The sequence below is a fragment of the Pollicipes pollicipes genome, unplaced genomic scaffold (assembly GCF_011947565.3).
Source record: "Pollicipes pollicipes isolate AB1234 unplaced genomic scaffold, Ppol_2.1 Scaffold_3087;HRSCAF=3621_pilon_pilon_pilon, whole genome shotgun sequence".
Lineage (NCBI taxonomy): Eukaryota > Metazoa > Arthropoda > Thecostraca > Pollicipedomorpha > Pollicipedidae > Pollicipes > Pollicipes pollicipes.
The window spans coordinates 18,910,116-18,930,197 of record NW_023596225.1 but is presented as its reverse complement, the minus strand read 5'-3'; the positions used below and the strand labels follow the sequence as shown (position 1 = coordinate 18,930,197).

Below are 20,082 nucleotides of genomic sequence, written 5' to 3'. Positions count from 1 at the left end.
GCCAGCGACTTGGGTATCTCCGTGAGCCGGTTGTATCTGGCGAGGAGGCCAGAGACGATGTCACCTTTACTGAACATAGCACGCTGTTACTACCAGCTTATGCGGGGATATGCAACACAACTAACATCAGCCTCCGTCATCTGGATAACGCATCGCACGGGATGCGCGTCTCACACCTACACGTACAAAAGCCTGCACGTTTCCCAGGGCCAGAACGGCGGACGCAAACCGATCACAGCACCGGCCACAGACCCCCGCTGGTGACGGCCTGACGCTGCACCTGTGTACGCGTGGGACGCCCGCGCACTGCCCTCCAGTCGCGGCCGCGCCTCGTTCCCACCGACCTGAGCTCGAGTCGCGTGAGCGCGCGCAGATTGCCGATGGTCTCCGGTATGTCGAGCAGCTCGTTGTGCTGCAGGTCCAGCGTCGAGAGGTGGACGCAGTGGCCGATCGCCTCCGGCAGGTGCTCCAGGTGGTTGTGCGAGATGTCGAAGGTGACCAGCTTGACCAGGCGGCCCACGCCCGGCGTCAGCTCGCGGATCTTGTTCTCGCGCAGGCTCAGCATCGTCAAGTTCTGCCCCGGAATGGCGGGGTGAGAGGTCGGCACGAGCGGAGTGGCGGCGCGTCCGCCGTCACACGCCCCGACGACGCAGCCAGCTGAGTGGCCACCACGCGCCGCGCCGCCAGCAACCACCCGGAAGATGTGCCAACCTACATGGATGAATGTGGGCTCCTCGCGATAATATAAATATTCGATGCCAAGAATAATGCTACGGGAATACAAATCCCCTCCAGCAAATATGCTGGAGCTTATTGTCTTAAACATGCATGCAAAAAGGGTGATGCAGGATCAATAGTGACAGGTCTCACAAAGTTCACAAAGCCACGGCACTTACCACTAGATTCTGTATATCATCTCCAACTACTTTGATTCTGTTGAACCTCAGGAACAGGGTCGTGAGGTTGGTCAGCTTGTAAACCACATCAGGTATCTGGAAACATTCATCAGCAATGTCATACAGCAATGAACGAATAGACGATCACCAAACGCCATCACACGACCCTGCCACAATTGTTTAAATGACACTTCAATCCCAAGGCTCCCTTTGCACATTCTGAACAAACATAGTTACACTTTTCTGATAAGCACCACAAACATGTCCTGATGAACCCTGTCCACTATGAGCAATGCCTACGCACCTTGCAACATGTTTGTGGACTTGTTCCAATGGGCATTACAGTGTCATGCCACCCAACAATAATTAGCACGATGTACCAGGGGGTGGTGCGACGTCGCGGACGGTTGCACAGACCGGCGACCACTCACTGACCTCGTTCAGCTTGTTGTGCCGCAGGTCCAGCACGCGCAGCGAGGTGAGGTGCGCTAGCGAGTCGGGCAGCTGGGTCAGCGAGTTCTCGTTGAGCGCCAGCGTCTGCAGGCCGGTGAGACAGCCCATCTCGGCCGGCAGCGTCGTCAGCTCTGTGCCGTACAGGTTAGAGCTCGTGCAGCTCGGTCATGTCACGCACCGTCGCCGGCAGGTGTGTGATCTGTTCGGCGACAGAACAGGCGTCAGCTCTCACGGCGCACCATTGGTACACCAGGTGTCGCCGGCCGACCAGTACGTGGTTTTCGCTGCATGAGTGTAATGGCAGCTGTGGTGTCCATGGCTACGCAGCGTGGTAATACTACTTGGTTGTTTTGTTTTTTTTTTTGTTTTTTGAGTTGTTGTGCACCTAGCCAGAAAGTGTTGATTTTTTAGATGGGAATAGAGCATACTGTCCTGAACAGAGATCACTGGCGAGCCTGCTTCTCCGATTGGTCACGCATGCCAATGCTTGTGATTAGATCATGGACAACCGCCCGTTTCCGTTCCGATAGCTCCGTTGGTTGGAGTGCCTGCTTTCCTATCCATCCAGCTGTGGCTGGACGAGCTCACGTTGCCTTAGGGCTCTCGCTTTCAGCCTTTGATTGAGATGGCATACGGCTGACGGCAGCGACCCGCACTACAGGTGAGGTGGCAACAGGGGCAGGACGGACCGTCTCGAGCATTGCTGCACGTTCAACTTTCGCCGTACATTCTGCCGTTTACCCGGAATTTCGCGGTAAACCGCCATTGGCCACCATGGCCCACCATTCGCGGCCGAATGGTGGGCCACGGCTGCTCCGACAAATCTGCTTAGCATGAACACTGATCCCAATCATTCCCCCAATCAAAATGTTTGGACCAACTTAAAAAGATACATGGCCCGCACGCAAGACTTTGAAGCGTCAGACGAACAGAGCAGCCAGCTGCTAGTACTCATCACAACTAAGTACCCAAACGGTCCGTCGAGCGAGCGCCCTGCAGCCAGGGTACTGTACCGGCCCCTGTCGCCACGACACACCGTGCCCGCCGCACCCCGCCCGGCGGCCGACTCACGTTCGACTTGCTGAGGTCGAGACGGCGGGCGCCCTCCTCCCGACAGCGCAGGAACTCCTTGGCCACGTCCAGGTCGGCCTGGATCGGCTTGTTCTTCTTGACGGTCGGCTTGGGCTTGTTCTCGTCCACCTTGACGGTGACGGTCTTGGGTCGGCTGGAGTCTCCGGCCGTCAGCGAGCCCGACGACAGCTTCTTCTCCTTGAGCGCGGCCACGAGCTCGGCGGCCGCCTCCGGCATCCGGTCGCCGTCGGCCGAGCCCTGAGGGTCAGCAGCAGCTCGGGTCAGCGCGGACCAGAACCAGTGTCAGCTGGGAACAGCTGGGGCGATTTTTCCACATGACGGCGCGTGCTGTGTTGTGTCGAGTATCCCAGCACTGACCGTTTTTTTTTCAGCAGGTCGTGCATATCATCATCATAATGCATATGGGGACAGCTTTAAGTCTTTATCCATCCTTCCTCTATCACAAACCACTTGGGTTGAATCCCTGCCCGATCCACACACAAAACCTCCGAGTCATATGGGCCCCGTGTCACGCGCCCTTCACATGCACACACACCGACACACACACACACACACACACACACACACACACACACACACACACACACACACACACACACACACACACACACACACACACACCACACACACACACAAATGGCTGGTCTGTGTGAGCAAGTGCTGCAGGCCTTACCTCTGGCCGCAGCTCGGCGAGCCTGTCGGCCGAGGGCGCCGCCTCCTGGCTGCGTGACTTGCTTGTCTTCTTCATGGTCTGGCAAGACCACTTCACGTCACTTCACCAGCTCAGCCGGTCCTGCCATCGACCAGCCAAACTTGAACAACAGATAGCACAATGCATGACAACATGAAGGGCAAGAGTAAAACATTAAAGAGTGCAAAGCACCAAATTAACTGTTTGCTCACCCCATTTGATGTGTTTGGGACAAAAGGTGGTCAACGGCATGACTGTTTTGGAACAGTCTACAATAGGCCCTATGCAATGCTTACATACTTATGCAATGGGTGTAGACAAACTATACACAAGAACACTGTGAACACTTGGAGTAGGTAAAAATCTTCAACATGATCTTAACAATATGTCAGAATCACATGATAGTTCATAAGATGATCCTCACAGCCTTATGAACATAAGCGTTGTAATCTCATTAAACCTTTTGAATTCAGACTTAAGGTACACATAATGGTGAAAGAGAAATGAGAATCATTTATCCCTCTGGGATGTAAGGTAGTTTACAGCCTGGAGTAAGACATTGGCTGTGAGCAAGGTGAACACTGGATCTCAACAAGTCATGCACTGTTCCTCCACCAACATGCAAAAGTATCTTAGTGCATTAATAATCAACTGATTATTGCCCAGCCTAGCAACATTTTGCACACATCAACACTCATTCCAAGCACTGCAGTCCCAACCACTGTTGATATTCAGCTTCGCACATATCTAGGCTCAGTGTCATTCCCTTATACTGTGAACATGTGGTGACGAAGCCAGATAAGCTACCCAGGTGGATCAAAGTATTTTTGATTACATTAATAACTATGGACTCACAGGGCCATCACAGCATTTTCAAGCTAAGTATTTTACTTAGCATCATCTCTCATCACCTTTCTGAGTTTCTTCAACTAAAACAAATACCAGAGGCAGTAAAAATGTGCAAGTTGAATCCAATGCATTATAATTCCTTGACATTACACATGCTGCATGGAATCCATGAGTTATGTATAAAGATCTAGTTTAAACATTTCCCATCAATACACCATAAAACACTAGCAAATAGTGGGATAATGACTCAAATCACCTACCTATAAAGCTTCGCCTAGCCAAGACTGAATAGAATATGTTATGCTGGACATGTCTTGCATAGCAGTCTTTCAACATAACTAAAAAAAAAATTCCAGTACACCACAATCTGAGCACTCCGAGTTTAACGCATGCTTGCCAGCAATTTCAATATACAGAAGCCAATGCCTCCAAAAATCACAATTTGCAGGTAATTTCAGGCAAAAATATCATGAAAATGTTTTCCTAGACTGACAAAATGAAAAATCAGGGCTAGTTAACTTGGCATGAATTTGATGCCTGCCAACATGAGGTTTGGTGCACCAATTTTACATTGGTGTGTGGCACAGTGGGCACCACAAACTGTCATGTCCCTATGCCCACGAGCACAATGGAACTCTGCAGAGTAGCATCCACCCCTGCAAATTATACTTAATGAAAGCAATGCTTTCAGCATCTTTCCAATATTTGCTTGTCATTTATGACTCATTCTATTCAAATTCAAGGCATTATATTCTCATATCTTACCACATATAAATGATCAACAAAACTCCACAGAGTACTATGATGTCCACCTGACTTATAAGGCCTCCTAGCAGCATCCTGTAAAAGATGCACCAAAACCCTACATAAATTAAGAATGATTTTACTGCACCTACTGCCTCAACCAACCTTCAAAATATGCAAATTCTGCCCAAAGAACACAGGAGAGTACAAAGATAAGAGATCTGAAAATCGCGAACATCCCTAACACCATCATGAACAATGTTCTAGCAATGGCAACCCAGCAAGGGGGAGCTTATCTGGGGAGGAAGATATATATTTATCACTGATATTCCAGCTCAATAGGCATGCACGCAACCTGGAAAAGCAATGAGACGAACGATCAAGCTCACCTGCGCCATTCACTTCCCTTCATACTGTAAGGATTGTGCACGGGCAAACAGTTACCCAGCCGATAAGCTTCAAGATTTATGAATATGAAAACGTCTTTTCATGTATTCCTCGAATAAGCACTTCACGTTGGCCTGGGTTAAACCCTAACGTACCACCCCCTTTCCCCACATACACCAATTTGCGCCATCCACAGATCCTACAAAGCAAGGCCTTAAATATCGGAAAGTCACCAAGCGGTCTTTTCGCACTATGAGCGTAGCGAAGATGACGTCACTGGAAGTCACGCCGGCAGCAGTCCGCCGTGAGTATTGAAATGATGACGCGTAACCGCCGGACGCCTCGTGTCATAGGGGCCGTCTAAAAAATACGCTTCGCATGGATTGGAATGACGAGATACACCGCGGTAATAATGATTTATTGTCATGAAGGCGTGCATCATAAGATTTAGAATAGTAGACTATAAGCGCGGTGATTGAATGTTTGCAACATTGTTCAACACAGGGTGTCTCTCAGAATGGTGTGACCGGCCGGGACCCCTACGAGCACCGTGGCAGTCTGGTTTAACTCTCAAAGATCACAGCATGACAGGCTAATTGCTTTCGCAAAGACTCGGGACGACCTTCGAAGTACGACAGATTCGGGCCAAGACGTCTCTCAAGAGCGGCGCAACAGGCTGGGACACCTCCAAGCGCCGTAGTTTGACTGCATGGCGCGACAGCTTGATACAAATATCCAAGCCGTGCGGAAGGCCGGAACACCTGCTGCACGACTGGCAGAACAGGAGCGACAGGACAGGACTGGTAGGACACCTCTCCATGCGGCACAACAGGTCGGGACACCTCTCTCAGAATCGTAGCAAGGTCGTTCACTTCTTCACTCTGTGCGACGGCCACGGGACGCCGTGCTGTCTGCCGTCCGTCCGTCTGCCATGCGCGCCCTCATCGTACACGCTGAGCTGCCTCTCCGCGGCCCACAGGTGAGACATGAGTGCAGAATAATGGGGAGATTTGTATTTAAATGTTGGATGGTTATATCTGTTTTAAAACGAATGTACTTTTGGGTCTATTGGTTTTTCTACTGTCGCTTAGGTGCTACACGTAATGATGCACCGGTTCAGACCAGTTAACCAACAGTTACTGAGGACCGCCGGTATCGGCGCAGTCCGCGCCTCGCGGATGGCACTGCTGACGCGGTCACGTCCAGGCAATCACGGGTTCCAAACGCAGCGTCATAACGGTTGTCGTCGTCGCGGCTCCAGGCACCGCAAGGCAAGCATACCAAGGCAAACAAGCCAGGTAGTCTCACCGCCTGCCGGAGCCGCTGACGTCTCCCCCTAACTGGTCACACAGACCTTCCTGGGCACGGGGAAGTGCTTTCCAATACCTAGGGAGGAGCTGGAGCTGGGGCCCTACGAGCTGACATCGTAGCGCTAGGCTGTGACTGTACAGGAACTCTGTCATCGCCTGGTCACAACATCCAGCGCCCTCAGCCATACGTAAGCGAACGTCCGATAGGACGGGCGATTGTGAGCGGTGGCCGTACAGCATTGGGACGGGCGACAGGCGATCGGCGCGAGAAGTGTGACGCAGCTTCAGGAGGCCGATCACAGATGTCGCGCTGGTCGGTCCATCCACCACCCCGTGCCAGATATGGTCACCCGGTCGACCGCGCAGGCCGCGGGCCGTCGGCGCCAGGGCCGGCGTGGTCACGGCTACACGGCAATCGCCTCCGTTCCCAGCACGGCAAGTTAGGACTTATCTAGGCGATATGGTAGGTCACGCGGTCGAGTGCTTGCTTACGAGGTTTGATGGACCTCGATGCCGGGGTCTCCTTCATCAGCATCGACAGACCTTGGTGACACCCAGCGGCAAACTCTGGCGACTCTCCTCAACAGCGGCATGCCTGCGTGCCAACTCTCCTTCTCCAGCGTTCGCTGACCCAGGCGGCAGACAGTGACAGGCCCAAATAGCACACGGGAAGGAGTTCAGAAGACCCCGAAGCTGCACATGCTAATGACATAAACCCTTCACTTGTGTGGAGGGCTGATGTCATTGTTCACAAGGAGCTGGAAAAATTGTATCATTGCCGACACGTTAGATGTCACAAAAAGATGGGCTCGAGCATACATCTGGCTGCTTCCTAATTTTTCTGCATTCCTTCCTCCTTTTCAGACCCTAATTGCCGTCCTTCTGGTCTGGCATTCTGCCAGGCACAAGTATTTGCTACTTTCTAGCTTCCTGACCATCTAGTGGATAGTGGGGAATTTTATGTTTTTCAGTACTGGGAGGTTATGAGAGCTTTCCCATTGGCATGCGCACATGCATACATATAACGTTCCTACCAAAAACGTGGACTCGTGCTTGGATATCGTTAATCAAACCGCACAGTTCGAGATGGGTATGATGCAAACCTCAGGTGCGTGAACATGAAACACGGTTGAATGGCGAGCGTTGGCGCCCTGAGGCTGGGCATACCCTCCCAGATTTTCACTGCGAACATTTTAAAAGTTACACTTTACGTGTTGTCAGGCTACTAACTAGATGTACAACAACCACTGCATAGCCTATTATAGCCGTGTATTCGATGATTAAAATAATTCTCGGTCGGACTACCTCACACGCAGCGGTGAACTGCCGCACACGACGCCGACAGGGAGAAACCCACCCTACGCGCCCGACCAGCACCTTTTATACTCCTTCCAAGGCTCATACCCGCAATACGATCTGCGCGCGACTGGCCGGCGCCACCGTAACGCGCTGCCCCGAGCCGTGATTGTTCTCACTCAGACATGAGTCATCGCCCCACCCGCCTTACGTGCTGACACACTGTCCCTGGGCATGGTCCACCGCTACAAGCCGAAATATTGATAAATCGTAAAATCGCAAGGACTACTAAAGTCACTGATTACTAAGTAGACTTACTAAAGTAGACTTACTAAAGAAAAAAGGTGTTCTCTGAAATATTATTTTCCACTTAAAAATAGGACACCAGTAGTCAAAAGATAGCTTATTTCCTCATATCTGATCCTTACTTAGATTCCTTCCAATGCGAAACACTACCTTTAACACATGAATGGCAAATGGTGCTGCCAGCTGGCCACGATTTTGAGCCCAACACTGAACACTTGGTTCTGTTTCGATTTAAGCCCTTGGGTGCCCATTTACTGAGCAGGAGCAAGGCCATGACCCGAGATTTTCATTGGTCGGGTCCCTGAAACAATGCGAGCCTCTTGCACCGATTGGGAACCGCTGGGACAATATGGGCTTCTATTTCGGTTAAAACCACCAACACGAACTGTCGGTTGCGGGTCGGTCTCAGGTCTGGACACCTATTTCCCAGGCTGGCACAAAGCAGGGGCCAATGACTTGCATCGGTCGGGCCTCCCCAACAACGAGGGACGGTGTGTCCGTCAGGGGCCCTGAGTGCCGAGCAAAAGAGGCCTGTGTCGACAGGGGCGTATCCAAAGGGGGAGGGGGCATGGGTCATACCCCCTTTCCTTGGACACCTGAAATATTGGCGCCTCGAACGGGCATAAAAATTGGCACCGGTTGCAATTCTGAACGGCCTGAAGCCCTGCCTGTAGGTCACATTGAGGACGATCGTAACGCCGCGACCTCAAATGTCAATCAGAATACCTTTTACGTCGATCGGGTGCCCCTGGGACACTGAAAGCCTCTTTTTCGACAAGAAACCACTTACACTGATTGGTCAGCTCGGCGTCATTCTGATTCATGAGGGTCGATTTTTCAAGCAGGAACAAGACCGGGGCATGCAATTTGCATTGGTCGGAGCCCCTGAAACAATGAGGGACCACTGTGCGCTCCATGGGCCTGCAGTGCCTAGCAAAGGGTCCTATGTCGACAAGGGGTCCCCAAGTCAGTCAGGGAACATTTGTTGAACAGGTTCAAGAGCGGGGTCGCAAATGCCAGAGGGCCTCTGGGGTTGGTCGCGGATCTCTCAGTGACAGGAGGTGTGAGAACTTGTGAGAGTCCACATTAAGACAATGGAAGGGCCCCCAGTGCGGGGAGCCGCCCATTCGATTCAAGCCATATGCCCGAACTGGAGTCTATGTGCCAAGCATTCGACCACCTGCCGTCGATAAGGGATCTTGTTCCGCCAGTGAGTGTTCTTGCGTCGATCAAGTAGCATCAAGCGGCGGGTGCCAGGCGCGCGAGAATGACAGCCGCGACATGCTTCCGAATGTCTTTCACAATAAAGTAGTGCCGCTCGAAGATGAGACTGGAGCGTATCTCTTTATAACTTTAAGGTTGTCCTCTTGGCTGAGTAACGGTTATAGCAACACAAAAAAGATATTCCGCCCTGACTATCCTTTCATCACCAGATTCCATCCCCAGTCCACGGTGATATAAATGCTAATTCGTTCTCATCATCAATCCCAGAATAACATAGGTGGGATATACGCCAAGACTTCCCTCTTAACGCACGCATCGATGTCGTAAATCGTTCAACAGTACTCCTTTCAGGTGCAATTTTATTTGCTCACCTGTCGACCGCCGTTTGACGTCCGCTTCGGGTTGCGTGCCGCGCGGCTTACGAAGCTGCGATGCCGGGCTTGGGATTTTTATTCCAAGCTTTGTTTGCGAGCGCGCCTGTTCATCGCTATGTTAACTAATTTTTTCAACAATCGACCCTTACTGAAGGTTAAACATTTCCAAACGAACATGGCTCGTCCATGTTACTGATAATTTTGGAATTCATTTCGATCTAAGATCCACGTTCACGGGGTATTAAAAATATCTGTATAACCAAGGGAAAAATGATGTCAAACTTGCGCGAGTCCTATCAGCTGAGATAAAGTACTAAAAAGAGTAAAGAGCATCAATGGTAAAATGAATAGTGCCGGTGATTTATTCAATGCAGTCATTTAATACTCGCTTTCTTTTGTTTACTGACTTCAAAATAAAAAGTGTCGCATGTCCCAGTGGCTTCTGGTTTCTGTTCCAGTTAAAACGGGCCCGGGTAGCCGGTTGAGTACTCTTCGCTCGGGCGGGGTTTTAATTTGACCCCTCTGGGATGTCGAAAACAATAATTCACAGAGTTGGTTGACCTGTATGTGCACTAACTTATGTTAACATTTAATATTCTTGGGTCATAACCTTTGAGTCAAATGGGTCAAACAAGGTCAACCCCTAATTGGTGTCCAAAATGTACCCAGACGTCCTCATGGAGCCGCCGTGCACCTAGATACCTCTCTTGGGCAAAGGGTCAGTGGCATTCATTTAAGGTCAGTGACCTAGCCTGATATCTTCGAGTCCACAGAACATGTCGGCTGCGGTACCTGTCATTAGGATACTCGAAATGAGCGCGAGAAACTACCCTTCCACGCAATCTCATACAGCTATAAAAATAAAACACAGGAAATCGTGTCTGCGACAAACAAGTGGGCCACATCAATTTTTTTTTTTGGGGGGGGGGGGGGGGGGGGGGCCCTTTGTCAACCCTGCGTACCATTTTTCCAAGGCTCTGGCTGCGCTGCTGCCGATCCCCCCTCCCTGTCAGCGCGAGAATTAATGGCTGTACACCATACACATCTGGATTCAGAGTCATCAGTCGCGATCTGCCGTCTATTTTTGGAGGCAGGCCGAACTGGCAAAGCCAACCCATAACACACGACCATAAGTCGTTTGGTGACGACCAGGACGTTGGGACTAAATGCATGAACAAAAGGTAGCAACGGCAAACTGAATGTGCTTTATCGACCTTAAGCCCCCGCAACCAGGTTTACGCTTAGAAACAACACCGCTCAAAGGTTAACACAGCAGTAGAAGATGCTTAATTTTTTTTTTTTGGCTTTCATCGGATAAGACCTTCAAACAACGGCGATTCCCCTAAAAATAAACTAAGTGTCCTAGTTCGGCACAGCACAACAAATTGTCATATTTGAATCCAAAGCAAATGGCGATCGGTGCGTCACACTCGGCGAGAAAAGGTCAATCACCCGCACTAGACACAAGTAATTGGTTCGTGTTCCATTTCCATATCCACGCAAACATTGTGTTGTCTTTACAAGCAACGGATGTGCACCAGACAGCTCCCAATATTAAGCATACACCATGAAGTACCAAAGAAAGTGCAAACTGATGCAGCTCAGCTCTTCTTTTATGCCCTTCTCTATTATTCCGCTAAAGCGGGCGTCGATTGTGGTCTCAGCTCCAACGGGTTACGCGGTTCGGCAGTGGGCACGCGTGCGTTTCTGAGAGCAGACGCCATTGGGCAGCCCACAGCCCCCAGCCGCCACAATCCGGAGCACCGGCGATCTCGAGAGCTGATCGCCCTCCCGAGCACAGGCCGACCCCTTCGCGGCATCACAAGCACGACTGGCAGCTGCGGCTTCCGCTGGTACAACGGCTGCGGCCACGAAGCTGGTCCGGGCGCCGCGTCGGTGCCGTCGGAGAGCCAGTCAATGGTCCCGGTCAGCGGCTCACTGCCCGTCGGCCGGCGGCGGCCGGGCGCCCCAGTCGAAGCCGCCGGGCCGCTCCTCCGGCGGCGGCGCGTACGTCGGGTCCAGCGGGGCCCCCTCGAATAGGGCCACACTGCGGCGACCGAACAGGTCAGGCGGAGAACACCCGACCCGGGCTGGGCAGAACGGAAAGGGCACATCTCCACGGATTCAGCGATGGCTTCAATACAAACATATCGACACCCGCGCGTTTACGACTACCAGCTCCACTTACTGTAAGCACACAACACCAACCAGCTCATGTTTCAGCACCTTAAAATCCTTGCTTTCGGCTGCTCCGTTTGTTCAGCACCGAGAAAGTGTTGAGAAGGGTCAACTCTTGAAAAGGGAAAACATACTCCTGAACACTTTAAGACGACCGTTCGTAGATCACACGATCTCTAGAACAAGAACACTGCGACGGTTTCGTGGCGAGAACGCGGGCCATAGTCCACACAACTTACATGCTACGAGGAACTTGCAGTATGCGGAAGCCGCCTGGCTGATTTGGGAAGACGTCCTCCAAGAAGAAGTACGCATGCCCGACCGCAATGCCCATGATGTCGACCGCGATGGAGTTCCCCAGCAGCAGTGAGAACCCCAGGAGAACCCACGGCAAGTAGGGCGCCTGCAACAGGCGATAGCGTTTGACTGTCGGCGCGCACCGACATCGCCCCTCCACACAATGCTTCTGGATACCACTGTCCAGTCATTTGTGCCAGGCAGTGATATGAAAATGGTAAAATCCTGCGTCAATGTTCGCACACAAAAACAACGAACAAGATGGTCTCTGAAAAATGTTAAGATTTAGATTCAGATATTCACTAAGACTACCCGCAATTAATTTGCGGTTGTTGCAGCCTCTCGTCTGAATACAACGCAAGCATCACATGCAATTTAAAAAGCTCACTTGTTATCACTGGTATGCTTTTCAGTGGAAAAGGTTGGCCTCGACCACACAATTTCTCTGTTTAGCATATATGCTCCTAAATGCGTCACTGTTTGATTACGTCATCATACATTGCACAATATTGAGAACCAAATGACGACCAGTATATCTGGAAATCATGCTCACGAACACGAGACATGAACCATTTAACGATTACATTTGTATTGGCCTTGATCGTCACGTGACTGATGGAATAACAGGGTTTGAATGACGTTATGGCGTCATGGATGCCTGGGTCCCTCGTCCCTAGAAAAATCCGGCACTTCTTCGCGGGCGTGTGGGTCTGAGACCAGACAGGTCTAGGTCTTATGAACAAGGCTGTAAACTGCACGGAACCATCTTCAAGGCGGCTTTGTCAGTTCAAAACCCGTACAAATGTGATACACTCCACTTAGGTGGATCCCTAACGACAGCGTGTGCTTTCTTTCATACTTGTGTGTATGCGACGGCATACGTCGGTCACACCGTGTTTGTTCTCTAAATGGAGGAACGTTCGTCTTACCCGCATTATTTCGTTGCTGCCGCCAATGCCACACTAAGAAGATTTTTGTACCTGAACCTTCCCAGTATCTCATTGGGGCTTCCACTGAGTGACCTGTACTCGTGTTATGGGAGGAAAAATTGGTCCAAAAATAGCTGAACAGTAGTTTTAGATAAGGTCTGCGCTATCCTCAAAACCTAAATAAAGGCGTTGAAAAATGCGGCAGCCGCACTTTCTAACGCCCGACTATTCAGATTTTGGGTACCTGATTCCAATGGGCCATGCATAATGAGCAAATATCCTTCAAAAATACTATGAATTGCATCCATTACCACGCTCACCACAGGTCTTCCCCACGTACCTAAATGATCCCCACCAACCTTGAGGCAACGTTCTATATGATATTTACGTACGTTTTGGATAGGATTAGCCAACTTTCCTGCTCCTCTCCCTTGCTTATTTTCCGAGACTACACCCCCGGCTCGGTCATGCGAACAAGCGGTTATGCAGTAGACTGCTTGAAAGTAGGGAAAACGTGTTGGTAAACAGCGAATGGATAATTCGTCCATGGACAGCTCGTTATTGTCTATACTGTGTCACATCACGGCCCTCCCCTATCGTGCGTTCTCGGCTTTGCAGGCGGCAGGACGGGCCGTGCGCTTCCATAATGTAAACGCCTCGCACCTCCCACCATGCAAGGTTCAATTACCTGGAAGTTCATGAGGCCGAAGAAATTCATCCGGATGTCACGATTGCGTCTGCTCCAGACGTAGACGAGCATGATGGTGAAGGCCTGGCCCAGGAAGAGCAGGTTGACCACCAGGGCGCACAGCACCATGCAGGCGGCGCCGAACGCGAACATGAGCACGAAGTCGGCCGTGCGGCCGCGGAACGAGCCGTCCTCCAGATACCGGCAGTAGCGGTACGTGAAGATCAGGTTGAAGAGGAAGGTGAAGCCGACAGGACCGAAGAAGAGAAATGTGGTGACGATACGCCATACCTGTGGAGGAGGTCAGACCCCATCAGCGATAGAGGAGGCCGATAATTTTCAGCTCCCCAGCTGAAAATTATAGGCCTCTTCAAGGCGCCACAAAATCACAAAGCTGCCGGCTGCGGAATCAGCTATATAGTGTATGATGCTTCCTTCTCACTTCTAGCTTTGTAACTAGGACATAATGAAGCAGTCTTTATAGTACCTTCTGAACAAGAAAACGTGGCAATCTAAAACATAAATTCTGACGAGTGCTGCAAATCTTAAAAGAGATGGTGGCCCTCCACATAAAAGTTGGATAGAATAAGCATCAAAGTCATTGATTTGGTAATGGCTGGAAAGGATCTACGCAGGCATACTGCCCATTCCCAAGCATAAGACTTTTGCCACACCTCAAACTGTGTTGTCGTTTGCATACACTGGTGAGATTTACTACTATCGACTGCCACCAACAATTACCTTCGGTTTGACACTGTACTTGCTCTGCTTATCAAAATGTCTAAACTTACTTGGAAATGTGTGACTATCAGGTTTGGGTTGAAGTATAGTTGAAATGGTGATACCAGGTCCAGTTGCTGGAAATACACAAAACATGTCATACACCGCGATCAGGTATGCACAAGGATCCACAACATTCTGGAATTACACTCAATGTTGCATTTTTGTGCTATCCCTACGGACTAGGGCTATCATTTTAACACTTGACCGGGTAGCCGGCTGAATACCCTTCGGTAGGGTGGGGCGGGGCTGGGGGGGGGGGGGGGCAATTTGACGCCCCCCTCAGATCTCAAAAACTAAGACAGCTAGAAACACCATATTTACAGGGTGTGCTGACCTATGGGTAGACTTACCAGTGTCCAATTTTTGAGGCTCCTAGGTCATGACCTTTCAGTAAAATAAGGTCAAACAAGGTCGAACTCCAGATTGGTGTCCAAAGTGCCCCAATACCTCGTGCAGCCACGGTACACCTAGATAACTGTTCTAAGACAGACGTCACTGGCGCTCATTTAAGGGCGGTGACCTTATTCGACTGTTTGGTCATGGTGACCAACATCATACAAGTCTGCTTTGCTATTTCCATTTGAATAAGTATCAAGGATTATGCTAGGCACTTTGTTCCTAAAAACACAATGTTGAACTGGGTAATTTTAGGTCAGCGACCTATCGTGACCTTCAAGAGGTCCACAGAGGATGTATAATACGGTTCCTGTTTTTGTACTGCTATATGATGTACTGCAAAGGCCATGTTGCCTCAATGAAATCAATTCAGGTCGAGGTCATGATAGGCCAGTGGGATCAATCTAGGTCAACTTCATGGTTGTCATAGGCACCAATACTGTTATGTGAATCAGGTTATTCTGCCAAGCTGTTCCCAGACATACTGGCAACTTGCACCTTATGTTCTTATGGCACAAAGCACTGCAAATTGTATTATTTACCATTGGTGCACTTCAGCTGTTTCTTTGCAAAGTCGACTGCGCCCGCCCGGTCGCCTGCCCTCCCAGTCGGCCAATCAAGTGGCCGACCGACCGACCCACTCCGGAACATGACGAGGTCAAATGGTACATTTTGATGGCATCATTTATCAGGTCAACAACACAGCTTAGTCACATTTTAGCATATCTAAACAATATTGCAACGATTCACAAGGATGAGAAGCCAAGCCGTGCAAAACATCTAATTTGACACATTTGACTTTATTTGACCATGAAGATATTAGCTTAGTGTCATGATTTTTTACACAACTTAGCCCTCTGTATCAACATGAGGCGTTTTGTTTCTCTTCCTCTTACAGTTCTTAAGATTATAGGTGGGGGAGGGGGGGGGGGGGAAAGACCTGCCACATCCTTACACTGCATGTAATTTTCAAGAGACCCTTCACTCAGTCTGTTAACACTCTTGTGATGGAAATGGGGTACTCAATTTGATTGAAATGAACAACATATAATACTTATATTGGTCAAACTCTTGATGCCTCAAAGACCATTAGACAAAATCTGGCATCTTTGTTACAACATGGGTACATTGAGTTATGTAGTAGAGCAAGGATAAAACAGAGAGCACAGCTCCTGCAACAGATTCAATGCATCTGTAATTCCCACACAGACATATTCAATACACATCATCATCAAGCAGCAATGAGGTAATCAAACAAATCAGCAATTATTCACAATAACAAACAATTCACAACAAATCACCAATCACATGATAAACACTGCACTTATATGTTGTCAAAAGCTCTCTTCTCTCCAGCCCTTCCCTGGCTTATGAACCATATCATCACTTCTTTGTAAAGTTTTCAGTACAATAATGGTCACAGGCAGAGTTGAGTCCATTCAAACACCTTGCCAGTCAAACCTGCATCAGCCTTGCAAGTCACTGTCATTCACAAGATGGTATGTCCAAGTGAAATATATTCCATAAACCCAAGCTTGTATATCATAAAAAGCTTGTATACCATACAAAGCCTTAAAAGCCCACAGTCACACTCAATAAACACTTTGGAGACATTGCAGACAACAAATGTCTTTGAATTCACACATCTCTAGGAGAGCATGTAATGTGCAAGGTCCTGTGTGCCCCGGTCCTATAGTGCTGATCGCACCCAGATCAACATAACACAAAATAAACTCATATCAAGCACTTGAAGCCAAGCCCTAACAGACAACACAATGACTAGTTCCTGACCTTTGGTTTCATTTGTTGAGTCAAGTCTGCACAATATTTTGTTACCATTGTAGTATAAATAAGCAGTTTCTGCCTTTCTCCCTAACTTTTCATTTGCTATATATCTTATCCTGGGGCAGGGTCCAAATCTGTCTAACTGTTCATCTGCTAACTTACTCATGCAATGTTCTGTTAAAGCAGAAACAAATAGTAAAATCATTAACTTACCTTATGTTTCCAATGTTAACTTTGAGACCATTTTTTGGAAGACACATTCACAATTTAAGTTGTAGTCCTAATCTTGCAAAACTGGCAGATGGAGAACAGCCTGTCATGGATTAAAAGTTCTGGCCTTGGTAATGTGAGTTATGGGAAAATTGTGGCAGACATCTAAAGTCTCATGTTAATATGATATGATACCCTATCCAACTCCCAGATATGGAGGTACCATGGAGGTTGGGTGGGGGTACCTGATCAGTAATGTCCAGAGGCCTAAAACATCAAAAGGCATTTTAAACTCTGAGGGTAGGCATTTGGTGTTGTTCTTTATTGGAAGGCAGTTGATGCTACATGTCTGATCAGAATGCACTGATGTTCATTATACCCCACCAAGTAATATTTTGTACACATATTTACCTGTACACTTATGGCATCTAAGATCATTCATTTGTATGTGACTCACTATAGCTTTCAAAACTCCTTCGTAATAGGATGATGCAGTAACTACCTTAATCCTATGATTTTATAATCACTTCACTTTCACCAAAATAGCAGCTATCAAATATCATGGGGCTTGCATATCCTCTGCAAATTATAATGATGTGGATCAGGGCCTAACAGGCCTTTCATCACATGATTTCTGTACTTTTAAGGCTGTCCTGTTTGCACACAGAAAATTCATATTTAATTTGGTTACCTGTGACCATTGCCATATCTAGCAACATTGGCTGAATATATTTAATCTTATTATACTCATATACCCTTGTTATATCATGATAACTTCATACCCCATACATGATCTATTGAAAGGCTGGAAATTATGTGAATGATAGCAACTGCTATTCTTACTTTTAAGTTAGTAATGCTTCTTTTAAATATTCATATACACATACATGAAAAATTACAGACATTTCCCACAAAACAAACTGTTCTAACTCAAACCATGGGAATGCACTACAACTCTGAGTGACGAGCAATAGGTCAGTCCACTCCCTCCACCATAACTACCCAAGCCAAACTCACCACTGCCAGAGTTGTTAGGATGCATGCTGTGGTATAGGCCCTTGTGACAGGAGGTATGTTCAGGTACTCTTCAACCAATGGATGGAGTGCCATCACAATCTGACAGCAAAGATGCTTCTGTCCACTTTCTGATACAAGTAGCTAGGTACCTGTCCTTAGTATGCCAATTTGACCATTTATGTCTGCAGATCGCCTGCACCCACACCAAAAACAAATAAATCGTAGCAGCTGCGGACTTCACTCGGCACTTTCACACAAAATACACAGCTGAATGAGTTTCTAGGGCCGATACGGCTGACTAAGAGGTGACGAATGTCAGAACGCAGGAATTATTATCCCTATTTGATTTCCTTTTTGGTGTTCCAGCCAATGCCTTAACTACCAGGACCTCCCGGCCTCTCGTTCCCGGTAGTATCGGGTACAGTTCATATTGGCTTCGTGCTGCGGGGTAGTTCTAGGTTCTCGTCTTTGCTGCAGCGCGTTTGTCAACAACCTTGAGGGATCCTGTTACTTCGCTGCTATTCGTGTAGCCCCCTGTAAACATAGCAACCAGAGCCATGATTCTCTCCAACTGAACGTCGTTAGGAAGGAAAAAATAAAATAATACCAACTGATATAGTTCTTGCTAAGATCACTAAAGTGATCTTGAAACAGTAGTATAAAGTACTTTGAGGGATTCGCCCAAAACTCAAGCCTGGAGAGCGCTGGAATGATCTTGAAACCCTCCTACCTAGATAGGGACAAATGCTCGCGGGCTTCCTTCCACAAGCGGTGGAGTGTCCACGGGTCATTTGTGTTTGTGATGTTTCTGAATGTATTCAACACCATCCAAGGGATTCTCTGACCGACACGAACCCTGGCTGCCGGGATTGCTAACGGAAACCGGATGTGCACACCCGGTTTCAAGGCATGAAGTACTATCAGGGGCGTTCATACTTGCTCTTCAGATTTCCACTTCATTTGGAGCATTGCTTCACATTCCAAAACTTTGAGAGAAGTGCGCTTGCCAGCGCTGCAAATGCCAAGCCCTCCAATGAGCCACTGCCACTTGTCAGTTCTGCTGCAATTTTGTGTTGACATTTTCTTTAGTGACCCCAAAACAAACATCGCAGGATTACTGAAGAAAGAATCGTAAAGGTTTTTGGTCACCCCCGTCTTCTTAAGCTCAAGAAAGGTCACTGATCTCTACTGAACACCATTGACCTTTTGCCTAGCACAGGCCATTTTGCCTAGGGCTTCAAAGCGACTGCATGAGGAAGTATGAGGACACTTGGGACATCAGTGTCGATTTTGGCCTCGGACCTTATCTTATCCAAGGGTCATAACCCAGGAACTTCGAATCTTGATACAAGTGAGATCACATACGCGTTAACTCTGTAGTGTCCACAAATGGTTCACCTTGATAAACCGCACTCTGATTGTACACTTCTTAAAACACTTACGGTTCCACGTCTACCCTGCCATCTTGAAGTAGAGTCTTGCGTCTGATCTCGCCTGTAGTCCTGTTGGCCCGAGAATACTATAAACTCACCTCCTAAACTGCAGGGGTACCAGACATAGTGGCGGCACACGCCAAGGTGCTGCTGGTAACTGCATGGGGTACCAGACATAGCAGCAGCACACGCCAAGGTGCCGCTGGTAACTGCAGGGGGTACCAGACATAGCTGCAGCACACGTCCGGACGCGATGGTAACGGCGGGAGGTGATAATGGACACAGCTGTGGCACACCTCTGCGCATGGCTTATAACAGTGCCAGGAGTTGAAAACAGCAATGCTGTGACTTTGGACTGGGTTGCTGTGCATTTGTAGCCCTGTTAACAGCTTAAGGAAGAAACAATGGAACAAGCGGCGACAGTGGAGAAATATGGGATACAAGATGACAGTGGTGGCGTTAGCGATGCATGACCTGCGATAGCGTGGGCAAGGCATTCGTGACGCAGAACGATGAGGTCAAGGTGAGGGTGGCAGTGCTACAGGTGACCACACAGCCAGGGCAAGGGCTGACACAGATGACGGCAGCCATGACGATACACATCTCAACAGGTTGCCGCCCGACACCCGCGCGTCGCTCCAGCGCGCCGCTCGCCTCCCTTCCCCCTCCCGTCGTCACCTCCAGACACGCCCTTTCGTCGCTTCCTGCCGTCGTCCCTGTCGTCTCCCCTGCCGTCGCCCCTGT

The 20,082-nt window shown here is 49.0% G+C and overlaps 1 protein-coding gene and 1 pseudogene across 1 annotated transcript; both read right to left on the bottom strand.

The window, feature by feature from the left end:
• Positions 1–5,298, bottom strand: part of LOC119089839 (leucine-rich repeat protein soc-2 homolog) — a 9,528-nt pseudogene extending 4,230 nt beyond the window's left edge.
• A 5,388-nt stretch (positions 5,299–10,686) lies between these two features.
• LOC119090415 (derlin-2-like) lies at positions 10,687–18,334 on the bottom strand. Its single transcript, XM_037213213.1, has 5 exons — positions 17,906–18,334; positions 14,506–14,571; positions 13,715–14,005; positions 12,040–12,203; positions 10,687–11,669 (listed from the first exon to the last, which is right to left on the bottom strand). Exons 1-5 carry the CDS (start codon positions 17,996–17,998, stop codon positions 11,558–11,560), a joined length of 726 nt encoding a protein of 241 aa, XP_037069108.1. The 5' UTR covers positions 17,999–18,334; the 3' UTR covers positions 10,687–11,557.
• Between the last annotated feature and the right edge of the window lie 1,748 nt (positions 18,335–20,082).

Excerpts from the sequence above, each read along its gene's own strand:
- LOC119090415 (XM_037213213.1), bottom strand. The coding sequence starts at position 17,998 with ATGGCACTCCATCCATTGGTTGAAGAGTACCTGAACATACCTCCTGTC. Across the intron at positions 14,006-14,505 it reads TGATAGTCACACATTTCCAA|GTATGGCGTATCGTCACCAC; the intron begins GTAAGTTTAGAC and ends CCTCCTCCACAG. Across the intron at positions 12,204-13,714 it reads TCGGCCTCATGAACTTCCAG|GCGCCCTACTTGCCGTGGGT; the intron begins GTAATTGAACCT and ends CGCCTGTTGCAG.